At 43.7% G+C, this 17,500-nt stretch overlaps 2 protein-coding genes across 4 annotated transcripts in view; both read left to right on the top strand.

Annotated features, from left to right (window-relative positions):
* LOC310802815 (uncharacterized protein) overlaps positions 1-10,631 on the top strand; it is a 19,214-nt gene extending 8,583 nt beyond the window's left edge. For 2 of the 3 annotated variants that reach the window (XM_083667381.1, XM_083667382.1), the window contains exons 3-10: positions 23-313; positions 1,031-1,105; positions 1,894-2,274; positions 3,409-3,526; positions 3,885-4,179; positions 6,085-6,219; positions 7,217-7,329; positions 7,883-10,631. In XM_083667381.1, the coding sequence (XP_083523507.1) occupies positions 23-313; positions 1,031-1,105; positions 1,894-2,274; positions 3,409-3,526; positions 3,885-4,179; positions 6,085-6,219; positions 7,217-7,329; positions 7,883-7,895 (1,421 nt within the window). In that variant the 3' untranslated portion in view covers positions 7,896-10,631. The remainder of the gene's footprint in view (positions 1-22; positions 314-1,030; positions 1,106-1,893; positions 2,275-3,408; positions 3,527-3,884; positions 4,180-6,084; positions 6,220-7,216; positions 7,330-7,882) is intronic. The other variant, XM_083667383.1, reaches the window with a different exon arrangement.
* A 2,099-nt stretch (positions 10,632-12,730) lies between these two features.
* LOC310802627 (filamin-C-like) overlaps positions 12,731-17,500 on the top strand; it is a 23,297-nt gene continuing 18,527 nt past the window's right edge. The window contains exons 1-2 of the mRNA XM_083667099.1: positions 12,731-13,167; positions 16,065-16,313. Coding sequence (XP_083523225.1) covers positions 12,792-13,167; positions 16,065-16,313 — 625 coding nt within the window. The 5' untranslated portion in view covers positions 12,731-12,791. The remainder of the gene's footprint in view (positions 13,168-16,064; positions 16,314-17,500) is intronic.

Below are 17,500 nucleotides of genomic sequence, written 5' to 3'. Positions count from 1 at the left end.
TCCCTCTTCTTCTCTCTCTCAGATGACCCCTGCGATCTGAAAGCGGAGAGCAGCCCCACCATGGACAACGAGATCACCGCCAAGGAGAGAGGAGTGCTGGAAGAGAACAACGAGAAGGAGGAGATGGATCAGGAGAGGGAGGAGGATGAGGAAGGGGAGGAGAGGAAGCTGAAGAGGGAAGAGAAGGAGGAGCCTCTGTCTGAGGAACAGGAGCTAGAGGAGCTGAGGTCCCAGGTTCTACAGCTTCTCCTGGAGCTGGAGGAGGCCAGGGAGTTGTCAGGCAAACACCAGGAGAGCTTCCTGGAACTACAAGGTCAGACCACGTCTATCAGACAACGTCTATCAGACCATTACACACTGAAACACGTCAAACCATTACACAATGGAACACCCACACCACAGCCATTGTTTCCCTTTTATCAACAGAAATGGGATAAACCACATTTCTATACTTCCATAGAAGCTTTGATCCTGTAAGCCCTCTGATCTCTACTGCCACTTCACTCACTTATGTGTATGTGCTGTATCCTGAATCTGGTATATCACCTCACTGTTCCTCATAGTCACTGAATAGAGCGATACGTCAGGTCTTAGTAATGATGAGCTGGGGGTTCAGTCCCACACACACGCACGCACGCACACACACACGCACGCACGCATGCAGACACACACACATACACACCGACTAAGGCCCATGGTGAGCACAGTTGTTCGTCTGGCAGACAGCAGGCATTCCTCAGACAGCTGCATGCATGCTCAGGGAAGCTTCCAGACCACTGTGATGTCACCGTGGGGCCACTCCCACTGGGCATGCTCAGCTGTTCAGGCCAACCACGGCTGTCATGTTGGAGCAGCCCCTAGGTGGCCATAGCGACCACTGCCCAGTCAGTTTTGCTGAGGTGTAAGAAAAGGAAAAGGTCCTCACTTAGAATGTCACACTGCTGTACATGTATGTATTGTGTGGTCACATGTACTAACTTGAATAGTGTATTGTTTTCATGTCTCTCTCTCCTACTGTGCTCGCTGTCAGGTCTGCTGGAGGATGAGCGTCTGGCCTGCGCTCACCAGGCAGAGACCTTCACACGACAAATCCAGAGACTACAAGGTACTGCAGCCACAGTGACCTCTGACCCTGAACTGCACAGACATATAGTCGCTAACACACTCCCCATGTCCCCCGTGCTCAAACACACAATACTGAGCCATACTGTGTGCCAATCTCATTTCTTAAATGGCCAATTATATCTGCAATCCACAAGTTAAATCCACAATATGATGTCACCAATTTTGTCTAAAGGACTTCCAATGAAACACAATTAATAACAATAATTAACAGACAATTCATCTTCAATGTCAAATCATCATATGGAATTCCACTGTCCCACCTGCTCTCTAATGAATACATTGAGGGGCCACATAGAGAGAAAGGTATTGCGTAAGCAGATGGTGATGTAATTAACTATAAAGTGTTAAATGTGCTTCCGTCATTTCTCTTTCGGGGATCTGAGTGAATTGTCTTCTATGGGGCTCGATGGAAGTGGTTTGTTTTTCCTTGACGTTGGAAATATTGGGGATTTTCACCTACAATACGGCCACTGATATCACATGTGTTACCATCACTTACATCAGTTACTATTAGTTGCAAATCAAATCTTGCTTAGCTCATACAGTACGTACACACACACACCCACCAAACCACACACCCACACCCACACCGAACCCACACCTGCACACACCCACCCACATCTGCACACACCCACCCACCCACCCACCCACCCACCCACACACACACACACACACACACACACACACACACACACACACACACACACACACACACACACACACACAGTGAACCAAATCCCTATCCCTGTGTCCCCCTCCCCTCCCCAGCCCAGCTGCGCTCGGTGCAGGAGGAGATGGACAGTCTGGAGGAGGAGAAGGAGAGTGAACTGAATGAAGCCCACGAGGAGCTCCGCTCTGCCCAGGAGGAGGTGGTGCTGCTGCAGCAGGCAGCGGAGGAGGCAGCGGCCGAGAGGGAGAATGACATCGCCTCCCTGCAGGAGGAGCTGTGCCGTCTGAGGGCCCAGCTGCAGCGCCTGAGTGACGAGGCTCAGGAGTACGAGCTGGAGATCACCACGCTCCGCGCCGAGATCAGCATGAAGAGCCAACGCAGGGAGGAGGAGAGGAGAGAGGGTGAGAGACTGAAGGAGAAGAGAGAGTTGGAGAGACTGGAAGAGGAGAAGGAGGAAGGACAGGAGAAGCGGAGAGAGGGTAAGAGAAGAGAGGGAGGAGGAGAGGAATGGTGTGAGAAGGTGTGAAAAAGCAGGAAGAGAGGAGGGGAGGGGATAGGAGAGAGGGTGAAACACAGCTAGTTGGAGGGGTTGATAAGACGAGAGGGTTATTGACAGGAGAAGAAGGGAGAGGGTGAGAGGAGAGAGAGAGGAGAAAGGGTGAGAGACAGGAAATTGAGAGAAAAAGGCGGAGGCTGGGAGAATAAAGTGACGGAAGGCTGGGAGAGGAAAGTGACAGGCGACTGAAAGCCAGAGGAGAGAGAAGATCAATAAGTTCCAGTCAGGTCAAAGGAGGGACACAAATAAACGAGCGACTCAGCCCACTGCTCCATCTCCCCCCACGTGTCATTCCTCCTTTCGCGTAGCCCTGCCCCCCCCCCCCCCCCCCAAACCCCATTCAAAGCCCATACAACTGACCCAAACCCTACCACACCTAGACAGTGCTGTCTGTCTGGTCTATAGTGATATGTTTGTTCCTGCTAGATTGCATCATGGTTAGCATCCCACAGTCAAACACATTAATCAGGGATGGGGTTTAATAAAGGGGAATAGGCTACATGCAACATTACAAACGTGTTTGCACCGCTCAGTCTCAGAGTCATATGAGATGGAGGGAGAAAGGGAGGGAGGGGTGTGTCTGGATACCAGGGGGGTGATGTCACTCTCTGTGTTAGTCTGGGAATGAGGTAAGCCAGGGGAGGGAGGCATCGCGACACGTCACAGTCACACTTCAAAGACGTGACATCACTGCTTTGTTTGAGCCCAGGGTGTGACTGTGACCAAGAGAGGGAGGGGTCTAGAAACAGAGTTTGCTGATGCTGCTTTGGACCTGACGGTCACCAAGGTCAGTGGTCAGGGATACTGAGATGAGCAAAGCTGTTGCTGACATCATTTTTGATAAAGTATATGAATGAATATCCATTTGTTCATCAATTAATAACAGTCTACTCAAATGTACTGTACCATTGACCATTTGTAATGGTTTATTAGGTAAGCTAGCCTACCTATGTAATTCAAGTGGACTAATGAGCTATATGTATACTGTATATCCATCTGACCCTCATGTTGATGTGAGAGACCACATGTGAGTAACTGTCCTGTCCTGTTGGGTCAGGTGATGTGGGCCTGTTGAGGGAAGAGTGTCACACATTGAGGGAGGAGTGTCAGACCCTGAAGGAAGACAACAGACGTCTGTCTGAGAGGCTGCAGCTGCTCCAGCTCAAGAGGGCAGGGTGAGACGTCATGTTGGATGACTCAGCAATCCACTCCACTTACTATATCTGTCTGCTACCCATTTACAGTAGCTACTGTAGCCCACATATGAATCACGATTCAACGTAGTGAACACGTTTCCATATAAAAAAGCAATCAGCAAAGACCCAACATTGTTTTTAATCATTTAGGGTAAACATTGTTATGGTGTTGTCTAGTTAACACCAGACATGACTTGATACATGACTTGTCATATATTGTATATCTACATGTGTATTGTCTATGTAAAAGGTTGCCATTATCAAAATTATATCAACAGCAAATACCTTTCAGTCAATTGATCCTGTTTGTGGTTTGTCTCCCCTTGCTCCACACCAGCTCCAACAGCATATACCTGTCTCTAAGGGAGGAGGGGAGCGAGGATGCGGGTGATGGCACTGAGGGGAAGGACATGGAGACTGGCACAGAGGAGGGCATGACGGGCAGCTACATGACCATGGCCCAGACCACGGGCACCAACTGTCGCCTGGTGGATGCTTCCATCCAGAAGAACATCTCCTTCGATGGGAAGCCCATGACTCCTACCACCTGGAATGGAGGCTTTGGAGAGATCTTCTCCCTGAGGGACCAGCTGAAGCAAGCAGAGGAAAGGGCCTCGCATGTGCAGAAACAGGTACGTTTAGGCTATGCTAATGCTATGCGTCGTTAGTGGTTGAGACACATTTAGATCTATACTGAGCCCCAATGCAAAGCCAAACATAGTACAGTAGCAAAGCAAAACAGCAGCTGTTAAACTGTTGTCACACAAGTGGCTTATGCTGCACTAATGACCAATGGATGACAAAGCACAAGGCACACTGAATGATGATTAGCTCATTTGGCATGTGGCTTTATCAGATGCTGACTACACAATCCGTCTTCCAAGTGTTTAACAAGTCAGTATTGCTCAACAAGGGGCAGCAATCCCATATAGAGGAGTTTGATAAAAAATAAGATTCTTATATGGCTAACATTGTAAATGTTTACATGTTTGGCTTAATATGTGAATACTCAATTTGTGTCCCTTATATGACTTATACTTTATACTTTCTGACACACCTGAATGTGGCCACTTTAATATTGTAATAATGTATGACTTATAAGGGCATCCTCTTTAAATATTGTAAGAAAAGTGTATATTCTGACAAAGGGAACTACTGCAAAGCATATACTTCCTATATAGGCATTGTAGTCTTTTTTCTATAAATATCACAAGAAAAATTTATGTTTTGACAAAGGGAACTGCAAAAAATGCATACCATACATAGTATTTTTATGTAATCATATAAGCATTCATGACAATCACTGCAACATTTTATACAAATAGTATATACATTTGCACAGTTCCCCGATATTTATGTTTCCAATATTCGTCGGTCTAAAGTTTTATGAGAGTAAGTTCATCTTCTGAACTTTGGTTAAGAATCTGTACTGCATATTCAGACTTTTCCAGAAATCAGCAAGCCTCCACACCATATATATAATATATGCCATTTAGCTGATGCTTTTATCCAAAGCAACTTACACTGCAGTTAGTGCATACATTTCAGGAATCAAACCCACAACCTAAGCATTGTTAGCGCCATGCTCTACCAACTGAGCCACAGAGGACCACCAGTAGTGCAAATGACAGACATAATCTACAAACTAATTTTAATGAAATAACAGGAAACAATATCAATTGCTACAGCAATTACAGTCATGGTAACAAAGTAAATTAAGAAACAAGGACGCTGGGAAGTATTGAAATTAGCCCTGCCCTTGCCATTTCATCTTTATTTTGTATTTATTTTACATTTTTTGCACATACTTAAACTTACCCAACTGATTTTGATATCCCACAGACAATTATTCTGAGAAAAAGTTGTGTTTTTTCAGTTCAGGATTGTGATCAATTCAGAATTTTGGGATTAGCTCCAATTCAATAATGAATTACAAATCAAATTTTAATTGAGGCAGTTTACAGGATGTAGAAATGGAACTCAAATTGGTATTAAAGGAAGTGGTACTGGATTAAACAGAAAATCAACTTATTTAAAAGCCATAAGCGTATCTTTAATTAACATAAATTGACCATTGTAAGCTTCTTAAAAATATCCTCCACTTCTCATGGCAAACAATGTTCATACCATTTACAGAACAATGTTGCATATGTGGGTTTAGGTTGTCCTCTTCCAAACAGGAATGCTTAATCTAATGAGTTCTGGGATTTTATTTTTGATAGCAAACAACAGTGAGATGAATAAACCATAAGCAAAGCATTAGCAGAAAAATGAGTGTTATTAGATACATTAATGTCAGTCATGACTATAATCTGAATTTGATATGTCATATGCATTACTTGTAAATTTCATGTAAATATATATGTTTCCTATAGACTTTTTATAAATCTTTTCCATGTGGGATCAGTCAATTCATCAGCCAATCAATAAATTAATGGTTGGAGATATGAATGATATAGAGAAAGTGAACCCTCTGTTTGAATGAGAGTGGTGGCCCTCACTCCTCTTCTGTGTTCTGTTGACTTCCCTTCCCTCAGTGTGATGGTCTGAAGACTGAGCTACAGGAGCTTCAGGTGCTGTATGACTGTAGCCAGAGGGAGAGGGCGGAGCTGGAGGAGGAGCTGCAGCGCTGCAAGGTGGAGCTGGAGAAGCTGTCTGGGGAGGGTGCGCAGGTAAGGCGTCACACTGGGGCTACAGGTCAAGGGTTATGGACCGGAGGTGACTACGGTTACCAGGAGCATGTTGAAGCTTTATCAGAAACACTCTCATTGGTCTGATATCCTCTTCTTTCTACTTGAGTGAAGGGTTTCGATTACTGTTGTCTCTATGAAATGCCATATGTTAAAGTTTACGCAAATGCTTACAAACATGCCGCACACACACCGTGCCTATTCTGTGTCTGTGGACCCCACACATCATGTGTATAGATATCATAGTTAGCCTAGCACTTTATGTTTTGATATGAACTGACACTGACCAAAGGTCAATCCATATCAAAGGACATGTATATGTATGTTGCCCTTCAGGCAGTGATCTCTGCCTCCACTTTGTCTGTGTCTTGCCCCTCCTGTGGCAGCAGTGCTTTAAACTGTCTCTCTGCATCGTGTCAAACTGTCCGCCTGTCCCTGCTCTGTGGCTGATACTGTCCCTGTGCTCTCTATGTCCATGCCCTCTATGTGTCTAGTGAGGACATAACACGTTTTGGAATACCAATGACGATAGAGTCAAAAACATTCACCTTGTATTTCCACCGTTTCGCGTCGACAGTTCCCATTTTCCATTCCATGTGTTTTCTATGAAGATTATGTTAATTTTGTCACTATTGGCAATGTGATGTCATATGCAGTAAGCAGTCACACACACAGAGCTGCTCACCCATCAACACACACATCAAATTCAAATCTTGAAATGTATCTGATGGTTTTCTTTGTTATAATCAATCCTTATGAACTGTGAATCGATATCATCTATCTATCTACCACAACCTTACCTGTATCAGTCCATACCATGAACCCCCACCCCTTTTACACCACAGCCATACCATGTGTCATTTTTGATTTGTATGACTTGTGTCCATTTGTGATTGCCCTCCACTCTTTCCTGTATTTATAATTTGGCTCTCTCCATCCCCTCCTCCATCTCCATGGTCCCTTGTTTTTATCCCCTCAGAACTTCATCCATCCGTCTGAGCACCCTGTTCTCTCCATCCCCTTCATAGGAATGATTGTAATAGTGGCTGTGGTTTGGTGCTGGTTGTCGGAGCTGGCGTCCCAGAGAGCAAGGTATGAGAAGGAACTCTCTTCGTCATCTACACCCTGCTGTGTGTCTTACGTGACGATACTGTATACACTCATATTGTTGAGTGGAGGGTTTGATCCGCTGTTCAGAATTGACTTTGGGGCTGATTTAAGATTGACATATAGTATGGATACTTGTTAGAGTGGCAAATAGAAAGTCACATCTATCATGAGATGCATACGTGGAAAGCATTGATGAACATGGGACGGGTGGGCAGTTTCACACAGTGCCTTCCATAGCTTTGCTTTAGATAAAGGTCAAGTATGTGGCTGTGTATTTGTGTCAATGCTTGGGTTTGTGATAGTTCTGTGTATCCAAGTCTATGCACTGTATTACAGTAAACATGTGTGTATGTGTGTGTGTGTGTGTGTGTGTGTGTGTGTGTGTGTGTGTGTGTGTGTGTGTGTGTGTGTGCGTGTGTGTGTGTGTGTATGTGTGTGTGTGTGTGTGTGTGTGTGTGTTTAGACTTAGAATAGCTATTTCTCTGATGATCCCTGATGTTCTCCTGCCCTGACCTCGTTCTCTCTATGTTCTCAGGGGAGTGAAGTAGAATGGAACCCTATTCTGACTGTCACTGCAGCAACAGCTGTGCTATTGATCATGGCTAGCCTGTTGAGAGCTCTGTCCCGATGAGAAGATCGGCAACAACCATACAAAAACAAAGTGATGTTCGCTTCAGACCACCCTCCATTCCATCCTAATCATTATCTAGTGAACCTACTGGAAATGTAAACCAGAGAGAATTCCTCTGATTGATAACCATGAGTTTGGAGAAGATGTTGAAACTGCAACTTCAGAAAAGGGGGAGAGAGTGTTTGAGCATAGCTCTCCAGATAATAATGATGGACTCAAGAGAGGCTATGGAAACAGTGTGGCTCTATTCCAGTTGGAGGATACCTGTTCTCCACATCTATACTGTATCTACACTGTGGCATCCCATTCCTCTGTGTCTCTGTGGGTGTAACTGTTCCCCTCCATATGTTAACAATGGGACCAGATTGGTTCACAGTATGAATGCCATATCATTCTTACATCACTCTCACAATGTATCTCACATTTATTTATTATTTTTTAACAATGGCAACGTCTGCATCTGGCACATTTGCTGCATCAAAGTAGTTATAATATAGTAAATAAGTCCTAGCGCAATTCTTCGTACAGTATAATTATATATAAAAGTGTTATTATTTATTGGAATATGTTAAGAAATGCATGTCTGCGCCAGTGTCTTGTGAATAACAAGAGTTAATAGAATCATGAGTAATTGAATCATGAACTAAGTGATACACTCAGATGCCTATATGCCTATACTTTTCCCAAATAATTAAATGCAATAACTAATTAAAAACACTTTCACTATCAAATATATTCTCACCATTATATATTTCCCTTTTAATAAATGTTAAGGCACTGTTTACGAACAACTAATTAAATTGACAGTGTTTCACATTTGCTCCTATCATTTCCCCTTGCTTAATACAACGATCATTCCAGATGTCCTGTTTTAGAGGAGATGTATAATCTGTGTTTATGTTGTAAATACCTATTTCCTTTGGCGTCCTACTCAAAGTGGCAAGAGTATGTGAGCCTGGTATGCTCCACTAAGCACCTGCCAGTCGAGCTCAGTGTTTCACACCTATGTTTAACAATGACCTCACCCAGATGGGAGTGGCCTATGCTTGTTCAACAGTGTATTTTATTTATTGAACTTAGCCAAGCTCTACATTGTCATATGGTAACTCTCGAATCAGCTGAAACATGCGATCAAAAATGCAGAGTACGCCTCATAATTTTTTCCCACCCATGATTACACAAGTCAGCTCCCGGGTCAGGCCAGGCTACCCTTTGATGTAATGCTTCCAGTTCACTTTGAAATTATAAAATCTGCGGTATCTAGGAGTAACACATCTTATACTATATGAAATGTTGGAATGTCTACCACTCTGCACATTAGAATACATCTAACAGCTACCAAGTTCCCTGGTACCTTTATCTATTTTTGTCATTGAAAATATAAGACAGCATTGCTCTTGAGTAAATGTGGAGAAAGGAACATGATGTCTTCACAATATGGACTGGCATGGCTTTGTCTTTGAACATGTTCTGAAATGTCTTTAATGTTGCAGATTGAAGAGTGCAGATTGTTCCAGGTACACAGCATGAGAATGTTGACTGGCAGCATTCCATTGTTTATTGAAGCTTTTGGTCAGGTGTGACAATATGTGTGCAATGACAGAGGGTTGGTTTAAATTCCCACCCCATTTAGACCAATGTTGAAGCTAAGCCAGGTGTTGAAATACTTTGATTGGAGAGGGCATTATAAAAATGAGCAGATTACATTTGGATGTAAATTATGTAAATAGTTTTGCAAATTCAAATGTGCATTCTAAACGTTAGTTCTCCACCTACACATGTAAAATACGTTTGTGATGCAGTAAAAAACGATTTTAGAATAAAAAATGCATGCTACCTAAGATGAGAGAAAAAATATATTGTTAATTTATGTTTGGTATGATGTTTCTGTTTCTTTGTATTTGTTGTAAATAACCAGAAGTGGTATAGAATCACGGGAGAGATACCTGTATTTCTAAAAACCTGTCTCCATTTGTAATAGCTTTATAGAAAGTTGATCTATTTTGAGAGAGCCGTATATATTTGGTAGGCAAATTATGCTATGTAAATGTTTATTTATGGTGACATTATCCACAAAAAATAACAATAGCCTACTAATTGTTTTCGATACCTCTGTGTATAGTGGAGTAGTCATTGCATGCATACAGTATATACAGTAAGTTGCATTTGGTCTTAGTTGCCAGTAAGAGTATGCTGTCGCTGAATAAACAACCCACCAAAGCAATACTGATCCTGCATTTCCTGGAGTTCTATATAATTGCATTTACATATTTGCTGTGGGACACCTGGTACTTTCCAAACAGTTCTACACAGGTGGGAATCAAACTGAGCACAGAGAGGAAACTCTTCACAAATATTTTTTCTGCTGCTGAACTATAATGTTGCGCTTATTACTGTTCACCTCCTAGTTTATAACTTGTTTTATTTGATAACGGATAATATGTTCCTAATGACTGCAATAGTGAATACGAATGTTGCTTCAATGCTCCATATCAACTGCTATGTACGTGTATCTGTGTTATGATTTTCTGGTTCTCAGCTTTCTGCTCTGCATTATGTTCCCTATGGCTTTGTTGTTTTGAATATAGTTTTGGCTATTTTGTTACCTGGAGGTCTATTTTGTACTGTTGATGATTTGCAAAATAAATATAATCATGCCTCATGGTGTGTGTGTGTGTGTGTGTGTGTGTGTGTGTGTGTGTGTGTGTGTGTGTGTGTGTGTGTGTCTGTCTGTCTGTCTGTCTGTCTGTGTGAGTGCACTGTTCTTGGGAACTGATATCAGTAGATCTCCAAGAAGGTTTAAGGTGGCAAGAAAGAATCCCATTCATGAAATCACCAGGAATCATACAGAGTGAGGGCATCACATTACACAGGTCGTATACCTATTAATAAACATCATAAACTCTCGGACACATATCCCTTTCAGACATTACAGGATTAGAGTGCCAAAGATGTAGACGAAGCCTTCTTTTTTACTCTCATTACTGAGTAATGAGACTGAGCCAGTTTAAAAAACACACACGGTTTACTGAGTATGCATACACGCCAAATCCAAAATTAGCCTTACTGGACCAAATGAATACTAGGCACTTGATCTTTCCCATGGTCAGTGACGGTGGTCTGACCAATAGGACATTGGAGTATAAATGACACCACTATTGAGTGTTTTTATATTTGAGACTGACATGGTTTTAAAACAACAAGGGGAACCCTACCCAAATCCAGTCTGGGGGCATGAGTATCCTGAGCATGCTCTCTGCATGTGTCACAGCTATTCTTACCTCCTACTAGGCTGTCAAGGACAGAGGTGGTGGAGTCAGGTGTCATGGTGGAGTCACTAGGTGCTGAGTCACAACACTATCTTCAGGACAGGACAACCCCAGGACTGGAAAACACACACAATGACTCATAATGAATTGGTTTGATTCATATTTTGTGTAGGTAAAATCATTCATACTCTATGCATTCCATCGAATTTACTTTTTGAGGATTAATAATGTACTATATCATAATTTATCTTTTAATGAACTTGAATGAACTCGACTCTCTAGTGGACATACAATCATTTTTGTTGACATCAAAACATATGAGTCAATCAATCACTGTTGATTAGTCACTGTCTGTGTTGCCACTGTAGAACATTCTCAAAGCTGTAGGTAACTCAATAGAAGACAACGTTCCTGACAAATAGCTGGTCTAAATGTCACTGCTTCATATCAAAGTTGATGGCATTTACTTGGGATTACATTACATCAAAGACAGATTGGACATTTCCATCAGCTCAGGTCAGGTCATTCTCTGATCTTCATTCAGACAGAAGAACACTCTTCATAGGAACACATTGTTAACCTCTGCAATTTTGTTGATTGGAAATACACATTTCACCCAGAGGTGACAGATAGTTGTGAATCATGTAATGCAATTGCCTCATAGCTTGATCAACCACTAGCTGGCACTATGTCTCCAAGACTCTCTGTCTTGGAGAAGATGCCCCTTCAATACAATTATTATAATAGGGATTTAGCAAAGTGGTAAAAAGCCATGTAATAACATGGACGTAGATATAAACCATACACTTGGTTTTATACATGCGTCATTTTCTTTTCTTGACTCAATTGTTTAACCACTTAGGAGCCCTGGTCTGGACATGACACACTTTTTAACAACCGAGAAGTAACAGCCCCCACCACCCAAATTGGAGCGCCTAAAAATAAAGCGCGCTGTCACAACTGTTGCGCTACATGAGGGTATAGCCAATCGCTGCCCCATCATCCTTTACAACCAATCCTGAGTCTCACCGTTATCCCGATGGATTGTAAAATAGTCTATGATTGTGGCTATGACATGGTAATAGACAGGTGTGACGTGGCCATGGGTTCTTTATAAACCCAACTCTAGCCCCTCACTCCATTCAAGTTTAACAGACTGTCATATTCAGCTCTACTGAGAAGTACTCTATAACTGCTCCTCTCACCTGCTACGAAGTTCCATTTTTCAAAAAGCTCTGATTCTCTGAGACATCTATTAAGAAGGAGCGACTACATTTGTCAAGACACTGCCAATTAAAAACGGGGACCGGTTGTCGTGTACACTGTATATCGGATCATTTAATCCATCATTGTCCTGACAGAAGTGGCTTCTTCACAAGTACATCCGAAAAGTCTCTCGCCTTTTTTTAAACTCTTCCAATTTTTTAACTTTTCATAGCGAGTACGCGCTTGGCACAGACCCGCTAAAGTTTTTTGCGCTGCCGTGCACACAATTTCACACATCGGTCTCACTGCGGTATAAAAAGGACACGGAAAACGCCAACATGATGAGCAATAACACATACGACGACCAACAGCCACCACAGTACTACCAGGGCACTGACTTAGGGGACGAGGAGGAAGACGAGATGCCAGCCACGGAGAAGGACCTTGCCGAGGATGCGCCATGGAAGAAGATCCAACAGAACACCTTCACCAGGTGGTGCAACGAGCATCTCAAGTGTGTCAACAAGAGCATCAACGACCTCCAGCGGGATTTTACCGATGGCCTCAGGCTCATTGGCCTTCTGGAAGTGTTGAGCCAAAAGAAAATGTATAGAAAGTACCATATCAGACCCAACTTTCGACAGATGAAACTGGAAAATGTTTCCGTAGCGCTGGAATTTCTGGACAGGGAACATATCAAACTGGTATCAATAGGTAAGTAAACTTTGGGTTGCATGTTATTGTTTAACCTAGAAAGAGAGAAAGAGAGAGATGGCGATGCAGGAGGTGATGAGAGTTCGCTACAGTGTACCAGAGGGAAGTGCCAGAGCCCGTAACTGCATAGATGAGACATACTGTAGGCCTACACTACATGGGCTTTTATTTCAACATATGATGTAGAATAAACTGCAGTGAATTGATATATTAATTTTGGATCAATTATTGAATAATTGATTAGTTATTGACTGTAATTTCACAAAAGCTCCTTTATGATGGGGACTTTGTTGGGTGTTTCAGTGTCAGATATGTTAAGATTGAAACAGGTAAGAGTAACACCAGCTATCCTGGGAGGAGGCTTTTCCTCACACATACTCAGCATCTACTTGCACTTTTTAGGGATTTTGTCATTCACTTGATTTGGAGTATAATTGGAGGCCTACACATATCTATCAGTTCTGTTGGATGTTGAGTCTATCCACACCTCTTTAATCCTTGTCAGCTCCTTCACTGACACCATGTGTTCACAAAGCCTCAATATGCAGTATTTTACTGAAACTACTGCAGTGGCAAGCAAGGAACTGGAAATTCAGTAGAGCTGTGTTAATGAGAATGACACACAAAGATGTACATGCCTAGACACACACACACACACACACACACACACACACACACACACACACACACACACACACACACACACACATCCCTAAACACTCCCCTCACTCTCCACGGCTCATTTTCACACTTGCTAAAGGTCAGGAGTGTCAGGCCAGGGCTTTGAGTGACTGGGAGCCAATATCCATCGACAGCCTGGACAGTTAGCCTCAGGGGTTAGTGTGTGGAGGTTTGAGTTAGGCTGGTTGAGTGCATAATGTGATGGTTAGGGATATGCAGAGAGTTATTGTGTGCCGAGGGCTAAGCCACGGGATGAGTGATTGAGACATAGATAGCTGAACTCTGGACTCTCCCTTAACAGGGGCTTTAGATAGACCTGTCTGTCTGTGGATAGACCTGTCTGTCTATTGGGATGAGGGAGTCATAGACAGACAGGTCAGCACTTGGGGTATACAGTATTTACATACAGTATTTACATGTGACATAGAGAGAGGGTCACCTCACTCGGAAGGAATGTCTTGGTGGCATTTGGTTATGGTGACTGCTATAGTGACACCTTCCAACATAGCACAACATGGAAAGACCACTGGAGAACCTTTATTGCTCAACATAAGCAACTTTTAAGATCATTTTGATGACTAATTTATCAGAGTAACCAGTCTATCAGAACGAAAGTAGGATAGCCTAGCATTTTCCAGGCCCATGTTTCATGCAGGAGCAGGCTCATTAAAGTCCTGGCAGGGGATCCATCTGGGTTGGTAACTGATGACTCTCCTGCAAGGGCCGGTGAAATTCCTGGTATGACCGCGGCTTTGAGCGGGGGGTTGTGAAGGGCACAGTCAGCCAGCACCATCTTGTGTGTGTGTGTCGTGATGCTGGGGGAACTCTCTGTGGCGACCTCACACCTCAGGAATGTCACAGCACTCTGCTGAGTGTGACGGCACAGGGGTCAGAGGTCACACACACACACACACACACACACAAACACACACACACACACACACACACGTGCGTACGCACGCACACACACACAGTCCCCACCTCAAAGGGACTAGAATGTGTATGTGGTTGTGTGTGTGGGTGGGGGAGTGAAGAGGGTGTCTGCACTCGTGCCCTTGTGGACACGTGTAGTGCCAGACAGGTTTGACAGAAACAGGACATGATAACAGGGCACTGACATTCATCTTCTAACGCCTGCCTCTCCATGCATCTAAGGCCTGGGCAACACACACACACACACACACACACACACACACATACACACACACACACACACAAACACACACACACACACACACACACACACACACACACACACACACACACACACACACACACACACACACTAAAGTAACATTTCTATAATGTCACAGCAGCTCACAGCAGGCCAAGGCTACTGAATCCGCCAGTGCCACATTAGCTTTTAGAAAGCCAGTTTACACATGTGTTCCAATGTAACCAGAGACAGGCCTGTGGGTTGTCTGCCTGTCTGTCAGATGTCTGTTTTGCCACACGGCTGCCTGAGATGGCAGTATTTAAATGCACCACACCACACAACACCACAGCACCTGTCTATGACATTCAAACCATCCTCATTGAACACTGGAGGTCACTGACCAAGAATAGGATAGATAGAGGGGAGATTTGATCAACAACTCACATGACAGTGCCCTTTCCTTTTAATAGTTTTCCCCCAGTTGTTAAGTCTTTGGGATGAACTATTGCACACTTTTAATAGCTAAGTCATTTACCCAGTCCACTTTAGTGTCTATAATTGCATCCTCACTGGAGGAGGTTAGTGTTTGGCTTCAGTTCAGTCTGAGACATTTCCAAGGAGAGTCTGTAGATAGTAATTGCTGGACACTTTATTAACCCAAAGTGCATCACATTTGATTTATCAAAGCACTTTCAAAAGCAATTAAAATCAAATCGCTGTTTACTTAGTGAGGGATTATGTTTCCTCATTATGCTCAGCTGTTGTTGTCTCTGTTGTCTCATTGTGACTGCATGTGGAATGCCAGGGATACTCCGTCAGTCGCCTGGTGGAGAGGACGGGGTGGGTGGAGAGGGGTGGTGGGGGTAGGGGGGGTCAGACTTCATCATCATCATGGCGTGATCCTGTCTATCTGAACTTAAAATTGCTGTCCATTTAGTTGAAATGCAACATGTTGTTACAAAGATGCCATACACTCTTTGTCTCTTTTTCGGTTAGTGCTCCCTGACCTGTCAGTTCTCTCTGTAGTGGAATATGAATCTCTCTCTCTCTCCGCCTACAGACAGTAAGGCCATTGTGGATGGGAACCTGAAGCTGATCCTGGGTCTGATCTGGACCCTGATCCTCCACTACTCTATCTCCATGCCCATGTGGGAGGACGAGGATGACGAGGAGGTCAAAAAGCTGACCCCCAAGCAGAGGCTGCTTGGCTGGATCCAGAACAAGGTTCCAGAGTTGCCCATCCACAACTTCAACCGTGACTGGAGGGACGGCAAGGCCCTGGGCGCCCTGGTAGACAACTGTGCCCCAGGTAAGAGCTGAGCTGACCTAGGGTCTGATAACACTGAAATTAACCCTGATCACTGAGAGGCTTAGAGCTTACTCAGGAACAGTTTAGTGCTTGTTAATGTGTCTGTAGGAATGGCAAGCTCCCTGGTGAGGTGCTATCTATGCTAGGTTATGTCATAATTTGACATTAAGCACATGACTTGGAAGATCCTGCCCTACCCCAGAGAGCTGTGTATGTCAGTGGGCCTCGGTGGCCTGCGGGGCAAGAGGACATCCCTCCCAGCTGTCCAACACTGAGTGAAGCTCTCTCAGGCCCAGAGGCCCCGGGCCTGGCTTTAGTGTTTATAGCCTTGCCACGCAACAACCCAAATTTGGGCACACAATTCCTCTTCATCTGTCAAGGGGGATGCTTGGCACAGCTTCAAAAAGCGGATCATTCTGTTCTGTAGAGGAGAGGGCATGGGCTTGGGAGTGGAGAGGCATAGGGATTCACTGGCTTGAAATCCTTTAAGTTTGACCAGGATCGTAGATGCACACTGAACCCCCTGAGACGCTGTTTAAAATCTCCACTGAGCCTTGGTATTTCTGAGACAAAGGTGTGAGGAGGAGGAGGAGGAGGAGGACAGTGAGGGGGAGTCTAGAACAGTGTGTTTGACTGTGTTTATATGACTAAAGAGTCTGACGACTGAAATGAAGCAGGTTTTAAACACACAGCTACCAATGTTACCATACAAGGTCTGTTTTCTCTTTGGATCTATCTAATAGCTTATAACTTATTGCTGGAATCCTCAGCTTCTAAACTTCAAACTGCTTATTTCTCTAGACTGAGTAGTACACTGTGTGTCTGGATATTATATAACAGGTTTAAAATGGGAGTGATCTTTGTTTTGGCTGTGTCCATCGATATTTCCTCGAGCTTTGGGATGTAGGCCTCCTTTGGGTTGCGAAGATCAGGCTTCACTCCAAAGTTGAGATAGCCTCTGCTTTGAATGTTGTTCTCAGATTAGATGAAAAAGTATCAATATCTGGGCGTAGTTGTACTGTCTGTCGTCATGCATTCCTTTCAGAGAGTCCACCCTCACTCCACCCACAACTGATGACTTTTTAATCATATTCATATTGTTATTGAAAACCCTGACATAACGAATTCCATCACTGTCCAGGAGATGAATGTAAATGCTGGTTACAGAATATGCCACTGTACACTCT

This window comes from Argentina silus, assembly GCF_951799395.1.
Source record: "Argentina silus genome assembly, chromosome: 3".
NCBI lineage: Eukaryota > Metazoa > Chordata > Actinopteri > Argentiniformes > Argentinidae > Argentina > Argentina silus.
The sequence above is the reverse complement of the archived record's forward strand: the minus strand, read 5'-3'. Positions and strand labels throughout refer to the sequence as shown.